General features: G+C 44.6%; 1 protein-coding gene across 2 annotated transcripts in view; it reads right to left on the reverse strand.

Annotated features, from left to right (window-relative positions):
* The window catches only part of ppp1cb (protein phosphatase 1, catalytic subunit, beta isozyme), a 162,038-nt gene that overhangs the window by 50,512 nt on the left and 84,884 nt on the right, over nucleotides 1-26,642 (reverse strand). For both annotated transcript variants that reach the window (XM_068027696.1, XM_068027697.1), the window contains one exon: nucleotides 12,916-13,146. In XM_068027696.1, the coding sequence (XP_067883797.1) occupies nucleotides 12,916-13,146 (231 nt within the window). The remainder of the gene's footprint in view (nucleotides 1-12,915; nucleotides 13,147-26,642) is intronic.

Below are 26,642 nucleotides of genomic sequence, written 5' to 3' on the forward strand. Positions count from 1 at the left end.
GGAGCAATTTACCTAGTGTCCCTCCCCCACCTTCTTCCCATAGCCCTGCATATTCTTCCTTTTCAGATAACAATCCAATTCCCCCTTGAATGCCTTGATTGAACCTGCCTCCACCTCACTCTCAGACAGTGTATTCCAGATGCTAACCACTCGTCTGCTGAAAAAGTTTTTCCTCATGTCGCCATTACTTCTTTTGCCAATTCTGTTAAATCTGTGCCTTCTGGTTCTCAATCCATCCATGCGTTAGAACAGTTTCTCCCTATCCACTCAGTCCAGCCCGACTATTTTGAATACCTCAAATCAAATCTCCTCTCAGTCTTCTCTTCTCTAAGGAAAACAGTCCCAACTTCTCCAATCTATCCACGTAACTGAAGTTCCTCATCCCTGGAACCATTCCCGTGAATCTTTCCTGCACTCTCTCTAATGCCTTCACATCTTTCCTAAAGTGCAGCGCCCAGAACTGGACGCAATACTCCAGTTGAGGCCAAACCAATGTCCTCTACAAGTTCAACGTAACTTCCTTGCTTTTGTACTCTATGCCCCTGTTCATAAAGCCTAGGATGTTGTATGCTCTATTAACCATGCTTAACCTGTCCTGCCGTCTTCAATAATTTATGCACAGATACACCCAGGTCCTCTGCTTCTGCACCCCTTTTAGGATGACACCCTTTATTTTTTGTTGGCTCCACTTTCTTCCTACCAAAATGAATCACTTCACACTTCTCTGCATTACATTTCAGCTGCCACTTGTCCGCTCATTGCAACCTATGTCTTGTTGAAATTTCACACTATCCTGCTCACAGTTCACAATGCTTCCAGAAGTTTTGCACCATCCGCAAATTTTGAAATTGCATCCTGTACACCAAGGTCTAGGTCATTACTATATATCAGGAACAGCAAGAGTCCCAATACTGATCCCTGGGGAACTCCACTACAAACCTTCCTCCAGCCCAAAAAATACCCATTAACCCTTCTCTCTGTCTCCTGTCAGCCAGCCAATTTTGTATCCTTGTTGCTACTGTCCCTTTTATTCCACAAGCTATAACTTTGCTCACAAGTCTGTTGTGCAGCACAGTAGCAAATGCCTTTTGGAAGTCCATGTAAACCACATCAACAGCAATGCCCTCATCAACCCTCTCTGTCATCTCATCAAAAACTCAAGCAAGTTAAACATGATTTGCCCTTAGCAAATCCATGCTGGTTTTACTTAATTAATCCATATTTGCCCAAGTGATGACAGATTTATTTGGAAAATATAAGCATTTGAAAAGGTACGATGGCACAAAATTGGCGAAAGGACAGGAGGGAGACAGTCGTGGTGAACGGATGTCTTCCAGCTGGAGGGTATTATGCAGTGGGGTCCCTCAGGGGTCAATCGTAGGATCATTGATGTAGATAAAAATACCTGGACTTGGGTATCGGGAGTACAATTTCAACATTTGCCAACGATGCAAAATTTGACAGTGTAGTAAATAGCGGAAAGGATAGTAACAGACTTCAGGAGGATGTCGACAGACTGGTGAAATGGTCAGCCACATGGCAGATGCAATTTAATGTGGACGAGTATGAAGTGATGCACTTCGGTAGGAACAACGTGGCAAGCCAGTACAATTAAATGACAGTATTTTGACATGGGGTTGGTTGGTGGGAGGTCATAGAGTTATACAGCACAGAAACAGGCCCATCGTGTCTGTGCCAGCCATCAAGCACCTAACTATTCTAGTCCCATTTTCCAGCACTTGGCCCATAGCCTCATATGCTATGGTGTTTCAAGTGCTCATCTAAATACCTCTTAAATGCTGAGAGAGTTCCTACCTCTACCACCACTTCAGGCAGTGCATTCCAGATTCCAACCAATCTCTGGGTGATAATTTTCCTCAAATCCCCTCTAAACCTCCTGCCACTTACCTTAAATCTTTGCCCCCTGGTTATTGACACCTCTGCTAAGGGAAAAAGTCTCTTCCTATCTAACCTATTAATGCCCTGCATAATTTTGTATACCTCAGTCATGTACCCCCTCAGCCTTCTCTACTCTAAGGAAAACAACCCTGGCCTTTTCAGTCTCTCTTCATAGCTGAAATGCTCCAACCCAGGCAACATCCTGGTGAATCTCCTCTGCACCCTCTCCAGTGCAATCACATCCTTCCTATAGTGTGGTGCCCAGAACTGTACACAGTACTCCAGCTGTGGCCTAGTGTTTTATACAGCTCCATCATAACCTCCCTGCTCTTATATTCTATGCCTGGGCTAATAGAGGCAAGTATCTCATATGCCTTCCTAACCACCTTATCTACCTGTGCTGCTGCCTTCACTGATCTATGGACAAGTACACCAAGGTCCCTCTGACCCTCTGTACTTCCTAGGGTCCTACCATCCATTGTATATTCTCTTGCCTTGTTAGTCCTCCCAAAATGCATCACCTCACACTTCTCAGGATTAAATTCCATTTGCCACAGCTTCGCCCATCTTACCAGCCCATCTATAGTGTCCTGTAATCTAAGGCTTTCCTCCTCACTATTTACGACACTACCAATTTTCGTGTCATCTGGGAACTTACTGATCATACCTCTTATATTCATGTCTAAATCATTAATGTACACTACAAATAGCAAGGGTCCCAGCACCGATCCCTCTGGTATGCAGGCTTCCACTCGCAAAAACAACCCTCGGCCATCCCCCTCTGCCTCCTGCCACTGAGCCAATTTGGGATCCAATTTGCCAAATTGCCCTGGATCCCATGGGCTCTTACCTTCTTAACCAATCTCCCATGTGGGAACCTTTTCAAAAGCCTTACTGAAGTCCATGTAGACTACATCAACTGCTTTACCCTCATGTACACACTTAATCACCTCCTCGAAAAATTCAATCAAGTTAGTTAGACATGATCTCCCCCTGACAAAGCCGTCCTGACTTTCCTGATTAATCCCTGCCTCTCCAAGTGGAGATTAATCCTGTCCCTCAGAATTTTTTCCAATAATTTCCCAACCACTGATGTTAGACTCAACAGCCTGTAATTACCTGGTTTATCTCTGCTACCCTTCTTGAATAATGGTACATTCGCTGTCCTCCAGTCCTCTGGCACCTCTCCCGTGGCCAGAGAGGATCTGAAAATTTGTGTCAGAGCCCCCATCACCTCCCTTGCCTCACACAACAGCCTGGGATACATCTCATCTGGGCCTGGGGATTTATCCACTTTTAAGTCCATTAAAGCATCGAATACTTCCTCCCTTTCAATGCTAATATGTTCAAATATCTCGCAATCCCCCTCCCTGATCTCTACACCTACATAGTCATTCTCCACAGTGAAAACAGATGAAAAGTAATCATTTAAAACCTCACCTATGTCCTCCGGCTCCACAAACAGATTGCCACTTTGGTCCCTAATGGGCCCTACTCTTTCCCTGGTTATCCTCTTGCCCTTAATATAAAACGCCTTAGGATTTTCCTTTATATTGACCGCCAATGTTTTTTCATGTCCCCTCTTCACTCTAATTACTTTTTAAAGTACCCCCCTACACTTTCTTTACTCCTCTAATGCCTCCGCTGACTTCAGTGCTCCGAATGCACCATAAGTCTCCTTTTTTTTTCCTGATCCAATCCTCTATATCCCTTGGCATCCAGGGTTCCCTGGACTTGATGGTCCTACCCTTGACCTTAGTGGGAATATGTTGGCCCTGAACTCTCTATTCCTCTTTCAATGCCTCCCACTGGCCTGATGTAGACTTTCCTACAAGTAGCTGCTCCCAGTCCACTTTGGCCAGATCCTGTTTTATCAAATTGAAATCGGCCTTCCCCCAATTCAGTACCTTTATTTCTGGCCCGTCTTTGTCCTTTTCCATAACTACCTTAAATCTTACAGAGTTATGGTCACTATGCCCGAAATGCTCCCCCACTGATACTTCTACCACTTGTCCAGCTTCATTCCCTAGGATTAGGTCCAGTCCTGCCCCTTCTCTTGTAGGATTTTCTACATACTGGCTCAAAAAGCTCTCCTGTATGCATTTTAAGAATTCCTCCCCCTTTAAGCCTTTCACACTAAGACTATCCCAGTTGATATTAGGTAAGTTGAAATCACCTATTATTATTACACCTCTGAGATTTGCCTACATATCTGTTCCTCTATCTCTCCCTGACTGTTTGGAAGCCTGTAGTACATGCCCAGCTAAGTGACTGCCCCCCTTTTGTTCTTAAGTTCTACCCATATGGCCTCATTTGAGGAACCTTCTAAGATATCATCCCTCCTTACTGCAGTAATTGACTCCTTGATCAACAGTGCAATACCACCTCCTCTTTTATCCCCTCCACTATCACGCCTGAAGAGGTGGGTGGTGTGAGCAAAAAGACCTGGGGGTGCATATTCACAAATCTTTGACAGTGGCAGGACAAGCAGATAAGGTTGTTAAGAAAGTGTATAGAAAACTTGACTTTGTAAATAGAGGTACTGAATACAAAACAATGAAGTCACGTTAAACCTTTATAAATCATTGGTTACGCCTCAGCTGGAATAGTGTACACAATTCTGGGCACCACACTTTAGGAAGGATGTCATGGACCTAGAAAGTGTACAGAGAAGGCCGACGAGGATGATACCGGGGATTTCAGTTATTTGGAGAGACAAAAAAAGCTGGGACTGTTTTCCTTAAAGCACATCAAGGAGGAATCACTAAAGGTATTCAAAATTATGTGAGGTTTTGATAGAGCAAGGAGGGAAAAGCTATTTCCTCTGGCAAGGTCAGTAACTAGAGGTCAGACTTAAAATAATTAATACAAGAACTAGAGGGAAAAATGAGGAAAAATTTCTTTACACAGAGGGTGAAGATGAGCTGGAACACACTACGTGAAATAGCGTGGTGGAACGAGATTCCACAAGAACTTTCAAAATGCAACTAAATACATACTTGAAGAGGACTAATTTGCAGGGTTATCTGGAGCTAAATTGGACAGCTCTTTCAAAAGCCTCCTTCTGCACTGTGTTACGAAAGTGCTTTAAATATTTTTTGAGGATTTATTTAAATTGTGGAAATGGATCCATTTTGGAAGGCTGAAGATTTCACAGATGTTGGACTCTTGTTTTTGGTTGATTCACTGAAAGGGCACTTGAGATGTTGTGTTTGAAAACAACCTTTACTGGACATCACGTGCCTTAATAAACAGAAACCTTGATGACTCGGGGGAGATGTTTAGAGAAATGACATGTCAAGATTTGAGAGTGGTCAGGAGGTTCTGACCTGCTGTTTGGGGTTTTGCTTCCGAGATATTGTTTTTGGTTCAGTTGAGGTGTGGACTGTGTTTAAAAGCAGGTTAAAAGATCAACCTGCCAAGAAAAAAAGCCAGATCATCTCTTTCTCTACCTCTTTGAAAAGCCCTTGTGAATTCAGAGTGTGATAATTAAAACCCCTGACACCACATTTCTCCTGGAAAGCTTCCCAACTATTTCTCGACATCTTCAGAACGAACTGCGCCAGAAAGGATTCCAGTGACCCGTTTGTTTAAATATACCTGGTTGGTGCATTTTATTCTGGGATCAAGAGTAGAGTATATGATTGACCATATCGGTAACTGGGTAAACATTTAAAATATATCTTGTGACCTGTGGAGAAGTGGAACTAGAAAAGACAGTGCACACTTTCCGCCTTGGTCGTAATAGCTTTAAGATTCTATGACTCTATATTCCTATATTTGAATAGCTTTACTAAAAAAACAAGTTAGCTTGACTTTGACTCCTGGATTTTATTCTAGTTGGACATGCCGTGACTCTGCTTTTCAGTCACCTCATATTTTGAGATGATCTCTCATAGCCTAGAATTCATCTCCCACCTACTGGAGGAGTTTAAAAGGGTATTTTATTTCATGTTAAGAGTCCGAAAATATTGAAGTGACTGAATGAAACTATGAATGCTTTTTGGTTTGCCAAGTGGCAGAACAAAAAAAACCCCAACATAATCCGGTAGTTTTTCTTTTAATTCATTCATGGGATGTGGGCGTCATTGGCTATGCCAGCATTTATTGCCCATCCCTAATTGCCCTCGAGAAGGTGGTGGTGAGCTGCCTTCTTGAACCGCTGCAGTCCATGTGAGGTAGGTACACCTATAGTGTTGTGAAAGGAGTTCCAGGATTTTGACCCAGCGACAGTGAAGGGACGTTGAAATAGTTCCAAGTCAGGATGGTGTGCGACTTGGACGGGAACTTGCAGGTGGTGGTGTTCCCATGCATTTGCTGCTCTTGTCCTTCGAGGTGGTAGAGGTCGTGGGTTTGGAAGGTGGTGTCTAAGGAGCCTTGGTGCGTTGCTGCTGTGCATCTTGTAGATGGTACACACTGCTGCCACTGTACGTCGGTGGTGGAGGGAGTGAATGTTCGTGCATGGTGTGCCAATCAAGCGGGCTGCTTTGTTCTGGATGGTGCCGAGCTTCTTGAATGTTGTTGGAGTTGCACCCATCCAGGCAAATGGAGAGTATTCCCATTGCACTCCTGACTTGTGCCTTATAGATGGTGGACAGGCTTTGGGGAGTCAGGTGGTGAGTTACTCGCCGCAGGATTCCTAGCATCTGACCTGCTCTTGTAGCCACGGTATTTATATGGCTACTCCAGTTCAGTTTCTGGTCAATGGTAGCCCCTAGGATGTTGATAGTGGGGAATTCAGCAATGGCAATTCAATTTAATGTCAAGGGGAGATGGTCATTGTCTGGCACTTGCGTGGCGCAAATGTTACTTGCCACTTATCAGCCCAAGCCTGGATATTGTGCAGATCTACACGGACTGCTTCAGTATGTGAGGAGTCGCAAATGGTGAACATTGTGCAATCATCAGCGAACATCCCCACTTCTGACCTTATGATTGAAGGAAGGTCATTGATGAAGCAGCTGAAGATGGTTGGGGCTAGGACACTACCCTGAGGAACTCCTGCAGTGATGTCCTGGAGCTCAGATGATTAACCTCCAACAACCACAGCCATCTTCCTTTGCACTAGGTATGACTAACCAGCAGCGCGTTTTCCCCCTGATCTCTATTGACTCCAGTTTTGCTCGGGCTCCTTGATGCCATACTCGGTCAAATGCTGCCTTGATGTCAAGGGTAGTCACTCTCACCTCACCTCGAGTTCAGCTCTTTTGTCCATGTTTGAACCAAGGCTGTAACGAGGTCAGGAGCTGAGTGGCCCTGGCGGAACCCAAACTGAGCAGGTTATTGCTAAGCAAGTGCTGCTCGATGGCACTGTTGATGACACCTTACATCACTTTACTGGCCGGGTTGGACTTGTCCTGCTTTTTGTGTACAGGACATACCTGGGCAATTTTCCACATTGCCAGGTAGATGCCAGTGTTGTAAATATACCGGAACAGCTGTGTTCTGGAGCACAGGTCTTCAGTGCTTTTGCCAGAATATTGTCAGGACCCATAGCCTTTGCAGTATCCAGTGTCTTCAGCCATTTCTTGATATCACACGGAGTGAATCGAATTGGCTGAAGCACTGTAATGCTGGGGACTTCAGGAGCGGGCCGAGATGGATCATCAACACGGCACTTCTGGATGAAGATTGTTGCAAATGTTTCTGGCTTATCTGCCCCACACATGTGCTGGGCTCCCCCATCATTGAGGATGGGGATATTTGTGGAGCCACCTCCTCCAGTTAGTAGTTTAATTGTCCGCCACCATTCACGATTGGATGTGGCAGGACTGCAGAGCTTAGATCTGGTCCGTTGGTTATGGGATCACTTAGCTCTTTCTATTGCATGCTGCTTATGCAGTTTGGCATGCAAGTAGTCCTGGGTAGTAGCTTCACCAGGTTAACACCTCATTTTGAAGTATGTCTGGTGCTGCTCCTGGCATGCCCTCCTGCACTCTTCATTGAACCAGGGTTGGTCTCCTGGCTTGATGGTAATGGTAGAGTGGGGGGTACGCCAGGCCATGAGGTTACAGATTGTGGTTGAGTACAATTCTGCTGCTGCTGATGGTCCACAGCACCTCATGGATGCCCAGTTTTGCATTGCTAGATCGAAATCTATCCCATTCAGCACAGTGATAGTGCCACACAACACGATGGAGGGTATCCTCAATGCGAAGGCGGGACTTTGTCTCCACAAGGACTGTGCAGTGGTCACTCCTACCAGTACAGTTATGGACAGGAGCATCTGCAGCAGGCAGATTGGTGAGGACAAGGTCAAGTATGTTTTTCCCTCGTGTTGGTTCCCCCACCACCTGCCGCAGACCCAGTCTAGCAGCTATGTCCTTTATTACTCGGCCAGCTCGGTCAGTAGTGGTGCTACCAAGCCACTCTTGGTGATGGACATTGAAGTCCCTCACCCAGAGTACATTTTGTGCCCTTGCCACCCTCAGTGCTTCCTCCAAGTGGTGTTCAACATGGTGGAGTACTGATTCATCAGCTGAGGGAGGGCGGTAGGTGGTAATCAGTAGGAGGTTACCTTGCCCATGTTTGATCTGATGCCATGAGACTTCATGGGGTCCAGAGTCGATGTTGAGGACTTTCAGGGCAACTCCCTCCCTACTGTAGACCACTGTCCTGCCACCTCTGCTGGGTCTGTCCTGCCAGTGGGACAGGACATACCGAGGGATAGGGATTGCAGTGTATGGGACGTTGTCTGTAAGGTATGATTCCGTGAAAATGACTGTCAGGCTGTTGCTTGACTAGTCTGTGGGACAGCTCTCCCAACTTTGGCATAAGCCACCAGATGTTAGCAAGGAGGACTTTGCAGGGTCGACAGGGCTGGGCTTGCCGTTGTCAGTGCCTCGGTCGATGCTGGGCGGTCCGTCCGGTTTCACTCCTTTTTATTGACTTCGTAGCAATTAGGTACAACAGAGTGGCTTGCTAGGCCATTTCAGAGGGCATGTAAGAATCAACCACATTGCTGTAGGTCTGGAGTCACATGTAGGCCAGACCAGGTAAGGACAGCAGATTTCCTTCCTTAAAGGACATTAGTGAATAAGATGGGTTTTTACAACAATGGACAATGGTTTCATAGCCATCATTAGACTAGCTTTTAATTCCAGATTTATTAATTAAATTCAAATTCCACCTTCTGCTGTGGCTGGATTCAAACCCATGTCTTCAGATCAATACACTGGGTCTCTGGGTTACTAGCCCAGTGATAATACCACTAAGCCACCACCTCCCTCCTGCACTTTCAAAACTAAAAAGGCTATTAGTACCACCTGCCATACTGATATGGTATTTCAGAGGTTGAGCTGGACATCTAATCAAACAAATCTAACCTTTGAAATGCAATATATATTCAAATATCCTTCAGATCAAAAGCAGCACAAGACACCCACTTGAGAGGTTGATTTATATTGCTTGCATCTAGCCATGAATATAATGATCAAATATGTCCCTTGCACTAAGTCCATCCTCTCTATTTCCCTATCTGATGTGTCACTTCTTGGTACTTAGCAAAATCTTGTCCTTTTCTACTGAAAGAAGTAGGGGTAAAGTTTGAGCGAGCAGGCAACCCCGATGCACTCTAATTCATCTCTCAGCAGCTGGTTCCACAGCACCATCAGCAGAGACCTGGGTGCCAGCCATCTGGCTAATCTCTCCCCATGACATTCTCGGTCACTGACATCAGAACAGCAATGCAGAATATCAGAGTTCACAAATATAGATACATAGATAGATAAAGGTCTTAATATGGTAATCTAATGACCTAATGCATGTAGTCTTCAGAATGTGTCAAATGAGCACAGCCCTTTACGAACCAGATAACCAAGGATTAGCATTTATCCAGGCCGCCAGATCAAAGAAAACTGAACGACCTCCGAAAACAAAAATAGCAAAATAAATCTCAGATCTGAAAGCCTACTGAATCTCTAAATTCAAGAATACTGCCAACTATCACACATTCAGTTCTGCAGCACAAAGGGGGATCCACTTATCAGTGTGTGACCAAAATCAACTTAGATCAAATTCCTACTGCACTTCTACCCAAGACTGACTATGGTAATTCTTGCTGTTGCATACTGTAGGAAAGAATTCTTGAGAATAACTATTCCATACAGTATACCAACCACAGATCACTTCACAACAGTATTCAGGTAGGAGTGGCAGTGAACGGAGAGGGAGGGTGGACAATACTGAAGGGGCAAAAAAGGGAAGGGGACAGTGCTTTGCAGTATGGGAGGAAGAAGAATGCCAAGGTCTGCTGGGTTGTATGGTGAGGGTGACAGAGTGAAAATTAGGAGAATAGGGCCGAGGCAGAGATAGGGTGGCAGTCTTAAACAGCAGAGCCATGGAAAGATCTTGCAGGCTAGAATGAGGTCACAGAAGAATACCAGTTGACTTGGAGAACTGGAAGAGTGCCATATTATATTGAGGAGCTGGCACAGTGAATATAACTGATCGATGGGAAAAAAAAACAGAATGAAAAACCAGGTGGTGGACTGGATACCAGGAAGTACTGGATACTGCAAAGGCCATGGGTCCTGACAATATTCCGGACCTGTGCTCCAGAACTTGCCGCGCCCCTAGCCAAGCTGTTCCAGTATAGTTACAACACTGACATCTACCCGACAATGTGGTAAATTGCCCTGTACACAAAAACCAGGACAAATCCAACCTGGCCAATTACCACCCCATCAGTCCAGTCTCAATCAGTAAAGTGATGGAAGGGGTCATCAACAGTGCAATCAAGCAGCACTTGCTTAGCAATAACCTGCTTACTGACGCTCAGTTTGGGTTCCGCCCGGGTCACTCAGCTCCTGACCTCATTACAGCCTTGGTTCAAACATGGACAAAAGAGCTGAACTCAAGAGGTGAGGAGAGAGTGACTGCCCTTGACATCAAGGAGCCCCAGCAAAACTGGAGTCAATAGGAATCAGGGGGAAAACTCTCCGCTGGTTGGAGTCATCCTAGTGCAAAGGACAATGATAATGGTTGTTGGAGGTCAATCATCTGAGCTCTAGGATATCACTCAGGAGTTCCTCAGGGTAGTGTCCTACGCCCAACCATCTTCAGCTGCTTCATCAATGACCTTCCTTCAATCATAACGTCAGAAGTGAGGATGTTCGCTGATGATTGCACAATGTTCAGCACCATTCATGACGACTCAGATACCAAAGCAGTCCATGTAGAAATGCAGCAAGACCTGGACAACATCCAGGCTTGGGCTGATAAGTGGCAAGTAACATTTGCGCCACACAAGTGCCAGGCAATGATCATCTCCAACAAGAGAGAATTTAACCATCTCCCCATGACATTCCATTCGCTGAATCCCCCACTATCAACATCCCCAGGGTTACCATTGACCAGACACTGAACTGGAATAGCCATATAAATACAGTGGCTATAACAGCAGGTCAGAGGCTAGGAATCCTGAGGCAGGTAACACCTCCTGATGCCCCAAAGTAGAGGTGTGCAAAGGAAACCTGACCCAAGTCCGAATGCTGGACCCAGAAGCCCGACCTGAACCCGACATATGCCATCGGATCCGGTCGGGGTCAAGTTGGGTAGCAGGCCTTTACCCATGTACTGACGTAAAGCCCTGCCATCCGACCTGACCCCGACATGTGTCGGGGGCTCGGACTTCCAACACCTCTACCCCAAAGACTGTCCACCATCTACAAGGCACAAGTCAGGAGTGTGATGGAATACTCTCCACTTGCCTGGTTGGGTGCAGCTCCAACACTCAAGAAGCTTGACAACATCCAGGACAAAGCAGCCCACTTGATTGGTGCCCCATCCACAAACATTCACTCCCTCCACCACCGACGCACAGTGGCAGCAGTGTGTACCATCTACAAGATGCACTGCAGCAATGCACCAACGCTCCTTAGACAGCACCTTCCAACCCTGTGACCTCTTCCACCTTGAAGGACAAGGGTAGCAAATGCATGGAAACACCACCTCCTGGACGTTCCCCTCCAAGCCACATACCATCCTGACTTGGAACTATATCGCCGAGTCAAAATCCTGGAACTCCCTTCCTAACAGCACTGTGGGAGTACCTACCCCACATGGACTGCAACGATTCAGGAAGGCAACTCATCACCACTTTCTCAAGGATAATTAGGGATGGGCAATAAATGCTGGCCTAACCAGCGACGCCCACATCCCATGAACAAATAATAAAAAGAACAAGAGTGCCAGTGTGAATTGGAAGGGTGGGAATAAGCGTTTCCTCAGATGAAAAGATCGGAAATTAGGAAGAGTGCAGTGTCACTTATCAATCATGTCTGGAAGGGGTCACGTATCTCTGAACTGGAGTTTGGGGGGGGGGGGGGGGGGGGGGGGGCGGGGGGGGGGGGGGTGGTGAGGTATGAGATTGTGGTTCGGGCATGAGAGCGCCTATTCAAATAACCTGGTTGATCTGTTGAATATCCAAATATCACATCTTTAATCTTAAAAACAAACTCAATTGTAAAGGGCAAAGTTGCTCAAAAATAACCAGAGTATATTACTTTTGTTAAAAAAAAAAACAAACATTTTCATTCGCACATAGTTTTGGATGAGGGCAGTAGGGATGGCGAGTGAGACTATCCTAGCTCTCAACTAAACCTGCAGCAGGAGTATGGTTCGCCATTCTGAAGTTGGTTAGGTGACGTGGTGTATGTGGCAGCTGGTAACAAATGCAGTTTATACCTTTGATATACAGTAAATATCAAGAAATATTATAAATCAAGTTACATAAAACTGTCCATTAAATGTTTCTTGGTTACACAAGATGTATGCAAATGAGCAACAGAACTGAGTATTTCAAAAAAGTCTGTTTTTTCAAAAGAATTTTATTTTAAGCTATTCCCCAAGTTGGACATGGTGTCTGGCTGTTAAAGCCAGAGATTACATTACATATAATTCCGATAAGGACACTAATTTGATTTAATATGGCTATTTGCCCATTGAAAACATCATACAAGATCCCAATAATGATACCCAATAAGTTAAACAGTAAAGAAGAAGATGGGTACTCACACTCATCGTAGAAGCCATAGATGCGATTGATACTGGCGCACTCATGATTTCCCCGCAAAAGGAAGAAGTTTTCTGGATATTTGATCTTATATGCTAGTAGGAGGCAAATAGTTTCCAAAGACTGCTTTCCTCGATCTACGTAATCTCCCAAGAACAAGTAGTTTGCCTCAGGTGGAAACCCTCCATATTCGAACAACCTCAGGAGGTCTGTGTACTGCCCATGAATGTCACCTAAAATAATGGAATAGGAAGTTAAAAACTATGATGGCTTCCACAATGTCTATGCAACATTCTACATCATTTTATCCACATGGAGTACACCTACCAACCATCTTAAATTTTATCATCCACATTGAAGTAATTTGGTCCTATTTTGGAGAAGAATGTCAAAAAAGTTTTGGGATACAAGTTCTAATGCAGGGAAACAATAACTAGTTTTAGAGAATAGCATTTTTAGATTAAAATGGAGATGCTTTAAACAGGATTTATATATTTTTAAAAATCTAGGTAGGAATGTTGAAGCAGCTACATCATCTTCCGGTCCAAATGCTAGCTCACTAACATTAATGCCAAGTGAACCATTCCTTACTTTCCAATTCTTCCAAGTACAGAAATAGAAAGTCTCTTGCAGAGCCAATAAACCAGAAGGTGAATAGAAGTCACACAAAACAGTACTAAGAAAGGTCAGAAAAATTCTACAGTTCTTTGTGGAGGGTAGGTCATTACTTTTTTCAAATTTTTGAGGAGCACTAGCAATGGTGGATAAGGGATTATCTATGGGTGCTGTTGTATGGACTTTAATAAGGCATTTGATAAGGTAGTGCACAAGAGATTTGTAGCAAAAATGAGAATCTATGGAGTTGCAAATAATCTTGTGTTATGAATTGGTATCGTTTGAGTAGGAGAGAGAGTAGGCATAAAGGGTTTGTTTTGATTGGCAGGATGCGACAGGTGTTGTACAATCATGTGTACTGGGGCCACTGCTTTTCACTATATATAGTGACTTGGATAAAGGAATAGAGAGCTGTCTATCCAAGTTTTCAGATGACGCCAAGTTAAAAGGCACAGTAAATTGTGTGAATGGAAGGATTAAGTTACAAAGGGATATAGAAATGACTACATAAGTGGACAAAACTATAGTAGATAGAATTCAATGTGGAGTGTGAAGTGATCCACTTCAGATCTGAAAAAGATAAATTGAATTTTCTTAATGATGAGAGATTAGAACCTATGCAGGAGCAAAGGGATTTTAGGTGCCCATGGAAGCAAAAGCTAGTGATCAGGTACAAAAGTAATCAAAAAGATTAATGGAATGGTGGTCTTTATATCAAACGAGTTGGAATTTTTAAAAAAAGGTGAGGAAGTTTTGCTTCAGTTGTACAGTCTTGGTCAGACGCTCTCTGAAGTACTAGAAACAAAAATTGCTGAAAACACCTCAGGTCAGACAGCATAAACGGAGAGCGAAACAGTGTTGATGTTTCAGGTCGATGGCCTTGGAAGGGGTACAGCACAGATTCACCAGAATGATACCAGGGCTTAAAGGGTTAACTTACGAGGAACAGGTTGCATGCAGGTTGCCGGGGGAGGTGGTGGAAGCAGCAGATACGATAGCGACGTTTAAGAGGCATCTTGACAAATACATGAATAGGATGGGAATAGAGGGATACGGTCCCCGGAAGTGCAGAAGGTTTTAGTTTAGACAGGCATCAAGATCGGCGCAGGCTTGGAGGGCCAGATGGCCTGTTCCTGTGCTGTACTGTTCTTTGTTATGATAGGCTGTGAGATGATCTAATTGAGGCATTTAAAAGAGGTTTGATACAGATACAGGATAAATACAGGGAAATTATTTCTTCTTGTGGGGAAATTCAGAAAAAGAGAAGTTAAATTTGGAAGTATGTTCCTTTCCCCCCCGAAAGAGTAGTGGAAATCTGGAACACACTTCACCAAAAGTCTGGAGTACTGGGTCAATTGACATTAAGACAGATTGATGGAGCTTTTGTTAGATATGGAATACAAGCAGGTAAATGGAGTCAAGGTACAGTACAGCAATTATTTAATTGAATAGCGGAATATCTGAATAGCGCACTCCTTTTTGTGTTTCTTCAATGATGGTATGCTTGATCTGAGTTTGTACCAGTGGACGTGGGAAAAGGGGAACATGTAAATAAAATACAAGGCACGAAGCTTGGACTGGCCTGTCATAACTTAGTGTCATTCTGGATAGACATACATCAATGCTTGTTTACATTGCGTTATTTTATAATTTGCATTAGTGAGCTATTTATAAAAGATAAGCAGCCAGATGGAGATTCTTCAGTGCTTTTAAAATGCTATATATGCAAATGACTAACCCTGGACACTTTTAGCACAGAATTGGATATTATTTGCTTAACTGCAAATTGTTGTGTCAAACCGGTTCAGAAACTAAATACTTAGTATTCATTGTTTCAAAGAGGTAGCACTATAAATCAGAGCCATTGCAAAGCTAATGTGAGGTACTAACATCACCAAGCCACCATTTTAAGACAATCTGAGCAATACAGAACTGATGTAAGCATCTGTTGTGGACAGTCTGTACACTCTGTTCAAATGATGTATAATGAAAAACTGTAACTTATTGGGGTGGCATGTTTTGATTCCACACGCTATGCAATTTTCTTTTTTTTTTAAATTAAAGGTACAGGTTCTAAGAGCAGCAGCAGCCCTCTAGTCCCAAGTGACCTTTTTCACATGCGATACTAAAGACAGTGCTGGCAGGCTAAGTGGCAAAGACAGGAAGCGGGTGGCGGTGGTGATGGTAGTAGTTGGGGAAGGAAGAGAAATATTTCTGCAGCAGCAAGCACATCCAACCTTACTGGATCCAAATCCTGAGGCATCTGAGCAGAATGATTTCATTTTAATTTTTTTAAAAAAAGAAATTCAGTTTTGCGTGCAGCTCACTCTTGACATGTTCATCCTGAACAGCACATAACAGTTATATATTTAACATTTATTTTACATTGCCCATTTACAGAGCGAGCTTAGTTAATATATATATATAGTACAACTAAAAACAATGACTGCATCTTAGTAATGTCTTAATACCTAAAGACTTTGTATTAATAATATAGACTTCGAAGTAATCTATTTATTACAATGCCTGAAAATAATCCTGCTCTAACCCAAAGTAAAAACAAACATTCATGCTGCATACAAAGCTCACTTGAGGAGGGGATCAAGAGTGAGTGCTTTGCAACAATTTCCTTATGGAAAAATGAAGATGGGACGCTACTAATCTCACTTTTTGATCAGACACCAAGTCCCGGTCCTAACAGATAGAGTCAGAGTAATTTACATGCTACCATTTTACCCAAAATCTTTACTTATGAACAGCTCCTACCAGTGTTACCCTTAGTATGCAGGTTCAGCAAGTAATTAGGAAAGCTAATAAAAGGTTATCGTTTATTGCGAGGGGAATTGAATACAAAAGTAGGGAGGTTATGCTTCAGTTATACAAGGCATTGGTGAGACCACATCTGGACTACTGTTTACAGTATTAGTCCCCTTATTTAAGGAAGGATGTAAATGCGTTGAAGCAGTACAGAGGTTGACTCGACTAACACCTGGAATGGGCGGGTTGTCTTATGGAAAGATTGGACGGGCTAGGCTTGTAACGACTGGAATACAGAAGAGTAAGAAGCGACTTGATTGAAACATCAAAGATCCTGACGGGTCTTGACAGTATGGATGTGGAAAGGACATTTCCCCTTGTGAGAATAGAGAACTAAAGGCCACTACTGAAAAATAAGGGTCGCCCATTTAAGTCAGAGGTCATGAGTCTTTGGAATTCTCTTCCTTAAAAGGCGGTAGAAGCAGAGTCTCTGAACATTTTTAAGGCAGAGGTAGATAGATTCTTGATAAGCAATGGGTGAAAGGTTCTGGGGGTAGGCAGGAATGTAGAGTCGCGGTTACAATCAGATCAGCCATGATCTTATTGAATGGCGCAGCAGGCTCAAGGGGCCGAATGGCATAATCCTGCTCCTAATTCGCATGTTTCTTCTTATTACGCGAGGAAAATTCCTTTAAGCTGCTCCCACTCCATCACCATTACTTTGCCAAAATGATGCACGCACCCTGTTCACACCCTTAAATCAGATTTCCACGACATGTCGAGCAAAGTAACGGAGGTGGAGCAGGAGCAGCTCTAAGGAATTTCCTGGCCCAAGTCATCCTTTCTGACCTACATCCACAAATGACCCCCTTTAACCATACTGGTAGGCATTTCATCATTGGCTTCCCAGCATTTATAAGGGAGGATAAAAAGATTTGTACGCAGAGGAAGAACAACATATGGAACCGACTGCCAAGATGATACTGGGGAATGACTATTAGCAAATTCAAGAAATTTCGTTATATACATAACACAAATGCTGATAGAGAGATACGGACAGCTATCTTGTGATAGGATTTTTCCTAGACACTGGGACCAACTATTATAGAAGGATACTATTCCACCTATTGTACCTACTCAAAAGGACTGGGACCAATGTTCTCACAGGGAGATTCACTAGTGTGGATGGGGAGGGTTTAAACTAAATTGGCTGGGGAAATGAGAACCAGTGCATAGAAGAAAAAAAGAGGAATAAGGTGCATAATGTGAGTGCGTTGGACAGCATGAGAGAAGGAATCAGATAGGAGCAAAGTGAGGAGAGTTACGAGAAATGCAAAGACAGGATTACAATGCCTGTACATAAACGTGCAAAGCGTGGTGAATAAGGTTGGCTTCCGAGCTAAGAGCACAAATAGCAGTATGGGAATATGATGTAGTGGCAGTAACAGAAACGTGGCTTAAAAATGGTGAGGACTGGGCGCTTAATATTCATGGATAGCAAGTATTCAGAAAAGATAAAGAAAAAAGGGAGATAAGGTGGCAGTACTGATTAGGGACGACACTGTAGTGTTGGAAAGAGGGGATGTCCTCGAGGGAGCAAGGACAGAATTAATTTGGTTAGAGTTGAGAAGCAAAAGGGCATGATCACACTACTAGAGGTATTCTACAGGCCTCCAAATAGAGAGAGAGATAGAGGAGCAAATCTGCAGGAAAATCAGAGTTGTGCAAAGTAAACATATTTATATATTTTTTATTCATTCATGGGATGTGCCCATCCCTAATTGCCCTTGAGAAGCTGGTGGTGAGCTGCCTTCCTGAACCACTGCAGTCCATGTGGGGTAGGTACACCCACAGTGCTGTTAGGAAGGGAGTTCTAGTATTTTGACCCAGCGACAGTGAAGGAACAGCAATATAGTTCCAAATCAGGACTGCATGTGGCTTGGAGGGGAACTCACAAGTGGTGGTGTTCCCATGTGGCTGCTGCCCTTGTCATTCTAGGTGGTAGAGGTCACGGGTTCGGAAGGTGCATTGCTGCAGTGTATCTTGTAGATGGTACACACTGCTGCAATTGTGCGTCGGTGGAGGAGGGAGTGAATGTTTGTGGATAGAGTGCCAATCAAGGCGGCTGCTTTGCCCTGGATGGTGTCGAACTTTTGAGTGTTGTTGGAGTTGCACCCAACCGGGCAAGTCGACAGCATTCCATCATACTCCTAACTTGTGCCATGTAGATTGTGGGCAGGCTTTAGGGAGACAGGAGGCGAGTTACTTGCTGCAGGACCCCTAGCCTGTGACCTGTTCTTGTAGCCACAATATTTATATGGCTACTCCAGTTCAGTTTCTGGTCAATGGTAACCCCCAGGATGTTGAAAGGGGGGCTTCTGCAATGGTAATGTCATTGAATGTCAAGGGAAGATGGTTAGATTCTCTCTTGTTGGAGATGGCCATTGCCTGGCACGAATGTTACTTGCCACTTATCAGCCCAAACCTGGATATTGTCCAGGTCTTGCTGCAGTTTTACATGGACTGCTTCAGTGCCTGAGTCGTCATGAATGGTGCTGAATATTGAGCAATCAACGAACATCCCCACTTCTGACGTTATGATTGAAGGAAGGTCATTGATGAAGCAGCTGAAGATGTTTGGGCCTAGGACACTACCCTGAGGAACACCTGCAGTGAGGTCCTGGAGCTGAGATGATTCACTTCCAACAACCAACTACCTTTGCGCAGCTACGACTCCAACCAGTGGAGAGTTTTTCCCCGATTCCCACTGACTCCAGTTTTGCTGGGGCTCCTTGCTGCTATACTTGGTCAAATGCTGCCTTGATGTCAAGGGCAGTCACTCTTACCTCATCTCGAGTTGGGTACTGTGTAATGAGAAAGGATTAGTTAACAATCTTGTTGTGCGGGATCCCTTGAGGAAGAGGAATCAGAACAAGAGAATTCTTCATTAAGATGGAGAGTGAGAGAGTTGATTCCGAGACTAGGGTCCTGAATCTAAATAAAGGAAACTATGAAGGTATGAGGCACGAGTTGGATATGATAGATTGGGGAATGTTACTTAAAGGGTTGACAGTAGATAGGCAATGGCTAGCATTTAAAGAGCGCTTGGATGAATTACAATTGTTCATTCCTGTCTGGCGCAAAAATAAAACGGAAGGGTGGCTCAACCGTGGCTTACAAAAGAAATTAGGGATAGTATTAGATCCAAGGAGAAGAAATATAAAATGGCAAGAACAAGCAGCAAACCTGAGGATTGGGAGCCGTTTAGAAATCAGCAAAGGAGGACAACGGGATCCATTAAGGGCAAAAGAGAATATGAGAGTAAGCTTGCAGAGAACATAAAAACTGACTGTGAAATCTTCTTTAGATATGTGAAGAGAAAAGGATTAGTGAAGACAAATGTGGGTCCCTTACTGTCAGAAACGGGGGAATTTATAATGGGGAACAAAGAAATGGCAGACCAACTGAATACAGACTTCGGTTCTGACTTCACAAAGGAGGACACAAATTACCTCCCAGAAATGTTGGGGAACATAGGGTCTAGTGAGAAGGAGGAACTGTATCAAATCAGTATCAGTAGGGAAATGGCGTTAGGGAAATTGATGGGATTGTAGGCCGATAAATCCCAAGGGCCTGATAATCTGCATCCCAGAGTACTTATGGAAGTGGCCCTAGAAATAATTGATGCATTGCTGGTCATTTTTCAAAATTCTATAGATTCTGGAACAGTTCCAGCAGATTGGAGGGTAGCTAATGTAACCCCACTATTTAAAAAAGGAGGGAGAGAAAACAGGGAATGATAGACCAGTTAGCCTGACAATGTGGTTGACTCTTACATGCCCTCTGAAATGGCCTAGCAAGCCACTCAGTTGTATCTAACCGCTACAAAGTCAACAAAAAGGAATGAAACTGGACGGACCATCCAGCATCGGCATAGGCACCGGAAACGACAACGGCAAACCCAGCCCTGTCAACCCCGCAAAGTCCTCCTTACTAACAACTGGGGGCTTGTGCCAAAGTTGGGAGGGCTGTCCCACAGACTAGTCAAGCAACAGCCTGACAGTCATACTCACGGAATCATACCTCACAGACAATGTCCCAGACACTGCCATCACCATCCCCAGGTATGCCCCATCACCAGCAGGACAGACCCACCAGAGGTGGCGGGACAGTGGTATACAGTAGGGACGCAGTTGCCCTGGGAGTCGTCAACATCGACTCTGGACCCCAGGAACTCACATGGCATCAGATCAAACATTGACATAGAAACCTCCTGCTGATTACCACCTACCGCCCTCCCTCAGCTGATGACTCAGTACGCCTCCATGTTGAACAGCACTTGGAGGAAGCACTGAGGGTGGCGAGGGCACAAAATGCACTCTAGGTAGGGGACTTGAATGTCCATCACCAAGAGTGGCTCGGTAGCACCACTACTGACCGAGCTGGCCAAGTACTAAAGGACATATCTGCTAGACTGGGTATGCGGCAGGTGGTGGAGGAACCAACGAGGGAAAAACATAAATGACCTTGTCCTCACCAATCTGCCTGCCGCAGATGCATCTGTCCATGATAGTATTGGTAGGAGTGACCACCGCACAGTCCTTGTGGAGACAAAGTCCCGCCTTCACATTGAGGATACCCTCCATCGTGTTGTGTGGCACTACCACCGTGTTAAATGGGATGGATTTCGAACAGATGTAGCAATGCAAAACTGGGCATCCATTAGGCACTGTGGGCCATCAGCTGCAGCAGAATTGTACTCAACCAAAATCTGTAACCTCATGGCCCGGCATATCCCCCACTCTACCATTACCATCAAGCCAGGGGACCAACCGTGGTTCAATGAAGAGTGCAGCAGGACATGCCAGGAGCAGCACAAGGCATACCTCAAAATGAGGTGTCAACATGGTGAAGCTACAACACAGGACTATCTGCGTGCCAAACTGCGTAAGCATCATGTGATAGACAGAGCCAAGCGATCCCATAACCAACGGATCAGATCTAAGCTCTGCAGTCCTGCCACATTAGGCCGTGAATGGTGGTGGACAATTAAACAACTAACCGGAGGAGGTGGCTCCACAAATATCCCTATCTTCAGTGATGGGGGAGCTCAGCACAGCAGTGCAAAAGATAAGGCAGAAGCATTTGCAACCATCTTCAGCCAGAAGTGCCGAGTTGATGATCCATCTCAGCCGCCTCCTGAAGTCCCCAGCATCACAGATGCCAGACATCAGCCAATTCGATTCACTCCGTGTGATATTAAGAAACGACTGAAGGCACTGGATACTGCAAAAGCTATGGGCCCTGACAATATTCCGGCAATAGTACTGAAGACCTGTGCTCCAGAACTTGCCGCTCCCCTAGCCAAGCTGTTCCAGTACAGCTACAACACTGGCAGCTACCTGGCAATGTAGAAAATTGCCCAGGTATGTCCTGTACACAAAAAGCAGGACAAGACCAACCCGGCTAATTAGCGCCCCATCAGCCTACTCTCAATCAGTAAAGTGATGGAAGGTGTCATCAACAGTGCCATCAAGCGGCACTTGCTGAGCAATAACCTGCTCAGTAATGCTCAGTTTGGGTTCCGCCAGGGCCACTCAGCTCCTGACCTCATTACAGCCTTGGTTCCAACATGGAGAAAAGAGCTGAACTCCAGAGGCGAGGTGAGAGTGACTGCCCTTGACATCAAGGCAGCATTTGACCGAGTATGGCATCAAGGAGCCCCAGCAAAACGGAGGTCAATAGGAATCAGGGGGAAAACCCTACGCTGGCTGAAGTCATGCCTAGCGCAAAGCAAGATGGTTGTGGCTGTTGGAGGTCAATCATCTCAGCTCCGGGACATCACTGCAGATGTTCCTCAGGGTAGTGTCCTGGGGCCAATCATCTTCAGCTGCTTCATCAATGACCTTCATTCAATCATAAGGTCAGAAGTGGGGATGTTCGCTGATGATTGCACAATGTTCAGCACCATTCGTGACTCCTCAGATACTGAAGCAGTCTGTGTAGAAATGCAGCAAGACCTGGACAATATCCAGGCTTGGGCTGATAGATGGCGGGTGGCATTCGTGCCACACAGGTGCCAGGCAATGACCATCTCCAACAAGAGAGAATGTAACCATCTCCCCATGACATTCAATTGCATTACCATCGCTGAATCCCCCACTATCAACATCCTAGGGGCTGCCATTGACCAGAAACTGAACTGGAGTAGCCATATAAATACCGTGGCTACAACAGCAGGTCAAAGGCTTGGAATCCTGAGGCGAGTAACTCACTTCCTGACTCCCCAAAGCCTGTCCACCACCTACAATGCACAAGTCAGGAGTGTGATGGAATACTCTCCACTTGCCTGGATGGGTGCAGCTCCAACAACACTCAAGAAGCTCGACACAATCCAGGACAAAGCAGCCCGCTTGATTGGCACCCCATCTACAAATATTCACTCCCTCCACCACTGACGCACAGTGGCAGCAGTGTGTACCATCTACAAGATGCACAGCAGCAATGCACCAAGGCTCCTTAGACAGCACCTGCCTAACCAGCGACCTCTACCAACCGGAAGGACAAGGGCAGCAATTACATGGGAACACCACCACCTGTAAGTTCCCCTCCAAGCCACACACCATCCTGACTTGGAACTATATAGCCGTTCCTTCACTGTCGCTGGGTCAAAATCCTGGAACTCCCTTCCGAACAGCACTGTGGGAATGCCTACCCCAAATGGACTGCAGCAGTTCAAGAAGGCAGCTCACCACCACCTTCTCAAGGGCAATTAGGGATGGGCAATAAATGCTGGCCTGGCCAGCGACGCCCACATCCCATGATTGAATTAAAAAAAACACCAGTAGTGGGAAAATTGCTTGAGTCCATTATAAAAGATGTAATAACAGAGTACTTTGAAAATAATGAGACCACATCTGGAGTATTGTGTGCAGTTTTGGACTCCTTATCTGAGGAAGGATGTTCTTGCTATGGAGTGAGTGCAGCAAAGGTTCACCAGACTGATTCCTGGGATGGCAGGACTGACATATGGAGAGAGATTGAGTCGATTAGGCTTGTATTTGCTAGAGTTTAGAAGAATGAGAGGGGATCTCATAGAAAGACAAAATTCTAACAGGACTGGACAGACGAGATGCAGGAAGGACATTCTCGATGGTGGGGGAGTCCAGGACCAAGGGTCACGGTTTCAGGATAAGGGGTAAGCCATTTAAGACTGAGATGAGGAGAGATTTTTTTCACCCAGAGAGTGATGAATCTGTGGAATTCTCTACCACGGAAAGCAGTTGAGGCCAAATCATTAAATATATTCAAGAAAGAGTTATAGTTCCTAGGGCTAATGGGATCAAGGGATACGGGGAGAAAGCGGGAACAGTGTACTGAGTTTGGATGATCAGCCATGATCTTATTGAATGACAGAACAGGCTTGAAGGGCCGAAAGGCCTACTCGGTCTATCGCATGCTGCTTACGCAGCAAGTCGTCCTGGGTTGGAGCTTCACCAGGTTGATACCACATTTTGATGTATGCCTCATGCTGCTCCTGGCATGCCCTCTGCACTCTTCATTGAACCAGGGTTGGTCTCCTGGTTTGATGGTAATGGTAGAGTTGGGGATATGCCAGGCCATGAGCTTACAGATTATGGTTGAGTACAATTCTGCTGCTGCTGATGGCCCACAGCACCTCATGGATGCCCAGTTTTTCATTGCTAGATCTGCTCGAAATCTATTCCATTTAGCACAGTGGTAGTGCCACACAACAGAATGGCGGGTATCCTCAATGTGAAGACGGAACGGTGGTCACTCCTACCAATACTGTCATGGACAGATGCATCTGCGCTAGGCAAATTGGTGAGGACAAGGTCAAGTATGTTTTTCCCTCTTGTTGGTTCCCTCACCACCTGCTGCAGATCCAGTCTAGCAGATATGTCCTTTAGGACTCAGCCAGCTGAGTCTTGGCGACGGACATTGAAGTCCCCCATCCACAGTACATTCTGCGCCCTTGCCACCTTCAGTGCTTCCTCCAAGTGTTGGAGGAGCAGTGATTCATCAGCTGAGGGAAGGCGGTAGGTGGCAATCAGCAGGAGGTTTCCTTGCCCATGTTTGACCTGATGCCATGAGACTTTTGTATTGATTGGGAGAATTTTAGAATAAAGGGAAAGGAGGGGGAGGAATTTCTGAAATGTGTTCAGGAGAACTTCCTTGATCAGTATGTTCTCAGCCCACCGAGAAAGGAGGCATTGCTGGATCTGGTGCTGAGAAATGAGGTGGGCCAAGTGTCTCTGGGGGAGCACTTGGGTAAAAGCGATCATGAGATCATCAGATTTAGACTCGTAATGCAGAACAAGTAATGATATGAGGTAGAAAGGCTAGATTGGAAGAGGCTAATTTCAATGCGATGAGAAGGGATCTAGCCAAGATAAAATGAAAGGTATGGGAACTTTTGGTAACTTGTGGCTGGCATCAGAAAATAACCATGAAAGCTGCCATTTTGTCATGAAAAATGAGGCTGTTTCACGAACATCTTTCAGGCACGAGAACCCAACACCTCTACCTCATCTGATCCTCACGCGAATCCAAACACACTCATCATGTAATTGACTCTTGATGCCCTCTAAAGTAGCCTAGCAAGCTACTCCATTGTCAGGAAGGAGTAATAAATATGGCCTAAGTTGCATTGCCGCATCCTATTCGCGCTGAATGTTTCGTATTTTTGGTGCTACCGGATATTTTTCCCTTTCCTTCCTTTTACTATTGCAATTCATTAATTGACTGAAGCAACCTGAAACGGTTGAAAATTTTCCTGTCCCTCAGTCACTTCTTCAAAATGTCATTGAACTTTAGCACTGTAAAAGCATATTTCACTATTAGGAGAAAAACAACCCAAGAGTAGCAGTGAACAGTTAAGACTGAAGAGAAGAAACTTAGATTAAGTGCACAGCACTGTACTGAAATCTCTGGCTCCTGCAAGACATCCACCCTCACCAACACATGTGAAAAAATGCAGCAAGTGGGAAACTAGCGTTGAAGAAAGATTCACATCCAATTTACATGGGTATTTCAACAAGCTTCAAGAATGAGAAAAGGCCATTTTTCAGCATGGCCATTGGACAATGATCAGGAGAAGGAACCTTGAATGATTTATTCCCTTTCCCAGCTAATTAAACTAATTGATGCATTTCAGTGTTGAATTGGTTGAGGTCATGTTAACTCAGTTCAGACTGCAGAGATTCAAACCAGTCTGTTAATTGGATCAAAATGTTAAACCTTGTACAATTGTTGCCAATAGGAAAAAAACCTTTGGAGCAAACAATTGCAGCACTAGAATCCAGTTGCAAAGATAAGCATAGGAAGTAGTCCATTTGGTTAATTTATCATACTTTTTTAGAAACCTGCTGTTGCACTTCTCAGGAACTCTCTCTTTAAATTACAAAAGTTTTCCTGGCACCACCCAAACCAGAAGATCATTCCAAGTACTGAGCGAAATCTCAACCAATAGTTCCTATATTCTAGGACTACTTTACTTAGGCCCCAATGTTAAAAGATAATTGTAGAAAAACTAGCTGTCTCCATCCCTCTAGAGCTAACCCAGCTCCCTCAATTGACAAATAGGTATGCATATTTTATAGACAAAGCAGATATTTTAGAAAAAGGCTAAGGAAGAACTCTTCACATTTCTTTTGTTGCAGAAGATTTGATAGCTATCCTTAAATCAGGTGTCCCTTCAGCTTTTCATGCCGGGTGATTTTATGAAAAAAAATTCAAAAGCTTTTGCAGAATGTTTCGGATGTTTTTTGGGAGGTGGTGATAGGAGAAAGTGTTATCGCTGTCTGTGCAATGCCAATGACTAAAATGATTACAATTACTGCCATTAAAGGAAAATATTTTCTTGCACATTCCCGAGAATGTATACTTCATAGAATCTTGCTGCACAGGAGGCCATTCAGAGCACTGTGCTTGCTTTTCGAAAGAACTATCCAGTTAGACCTACACTCCTGTTCTTCCTCATAGGTCTACAATGTTCCCCTTTTCACATTTTTATCCAATTTCCTTTTGAAAGTTATTGCTCAACTTGCTTCTACCACCCTTTCAGGCAGTGTATTCCAGATCATAATTGATGAACAATCTTCCTAGCTTTTTAACTAACCTATCACAGTATTAACACATTTCTACTCTCAAATGAGGCAGTGCGTGTCACTAAGCTTATCCAGCCATACAAACGTATATCAATCATGTAACTACCTCTTCAATTATTCTAGTTTTGCCTCTGCTGTCCCATCAAGACTAACACTAGGCATTAGTCACACTTTGTATTAAGTGTTCCTCAACTTCACTGCTGAAACTTGCTTTCAACAACTTGTTG

This window comes from Heterodontus francisci, chromosome 3 (assembly GCF_036365525.1).
Source record: "Heterodontus francisci isolate sHetFra1 chromosome 3, sHetFra1.hap1, whole genome shotgun sequence".
Classification (NCBI taxonomy): domain Eukaryota; kingdom Metazoa; phylum Chordata; class Chondrichthyes; order Heterodontiformes; family Heterodontidae; genus Heterodontus; species Heterodontus francisci.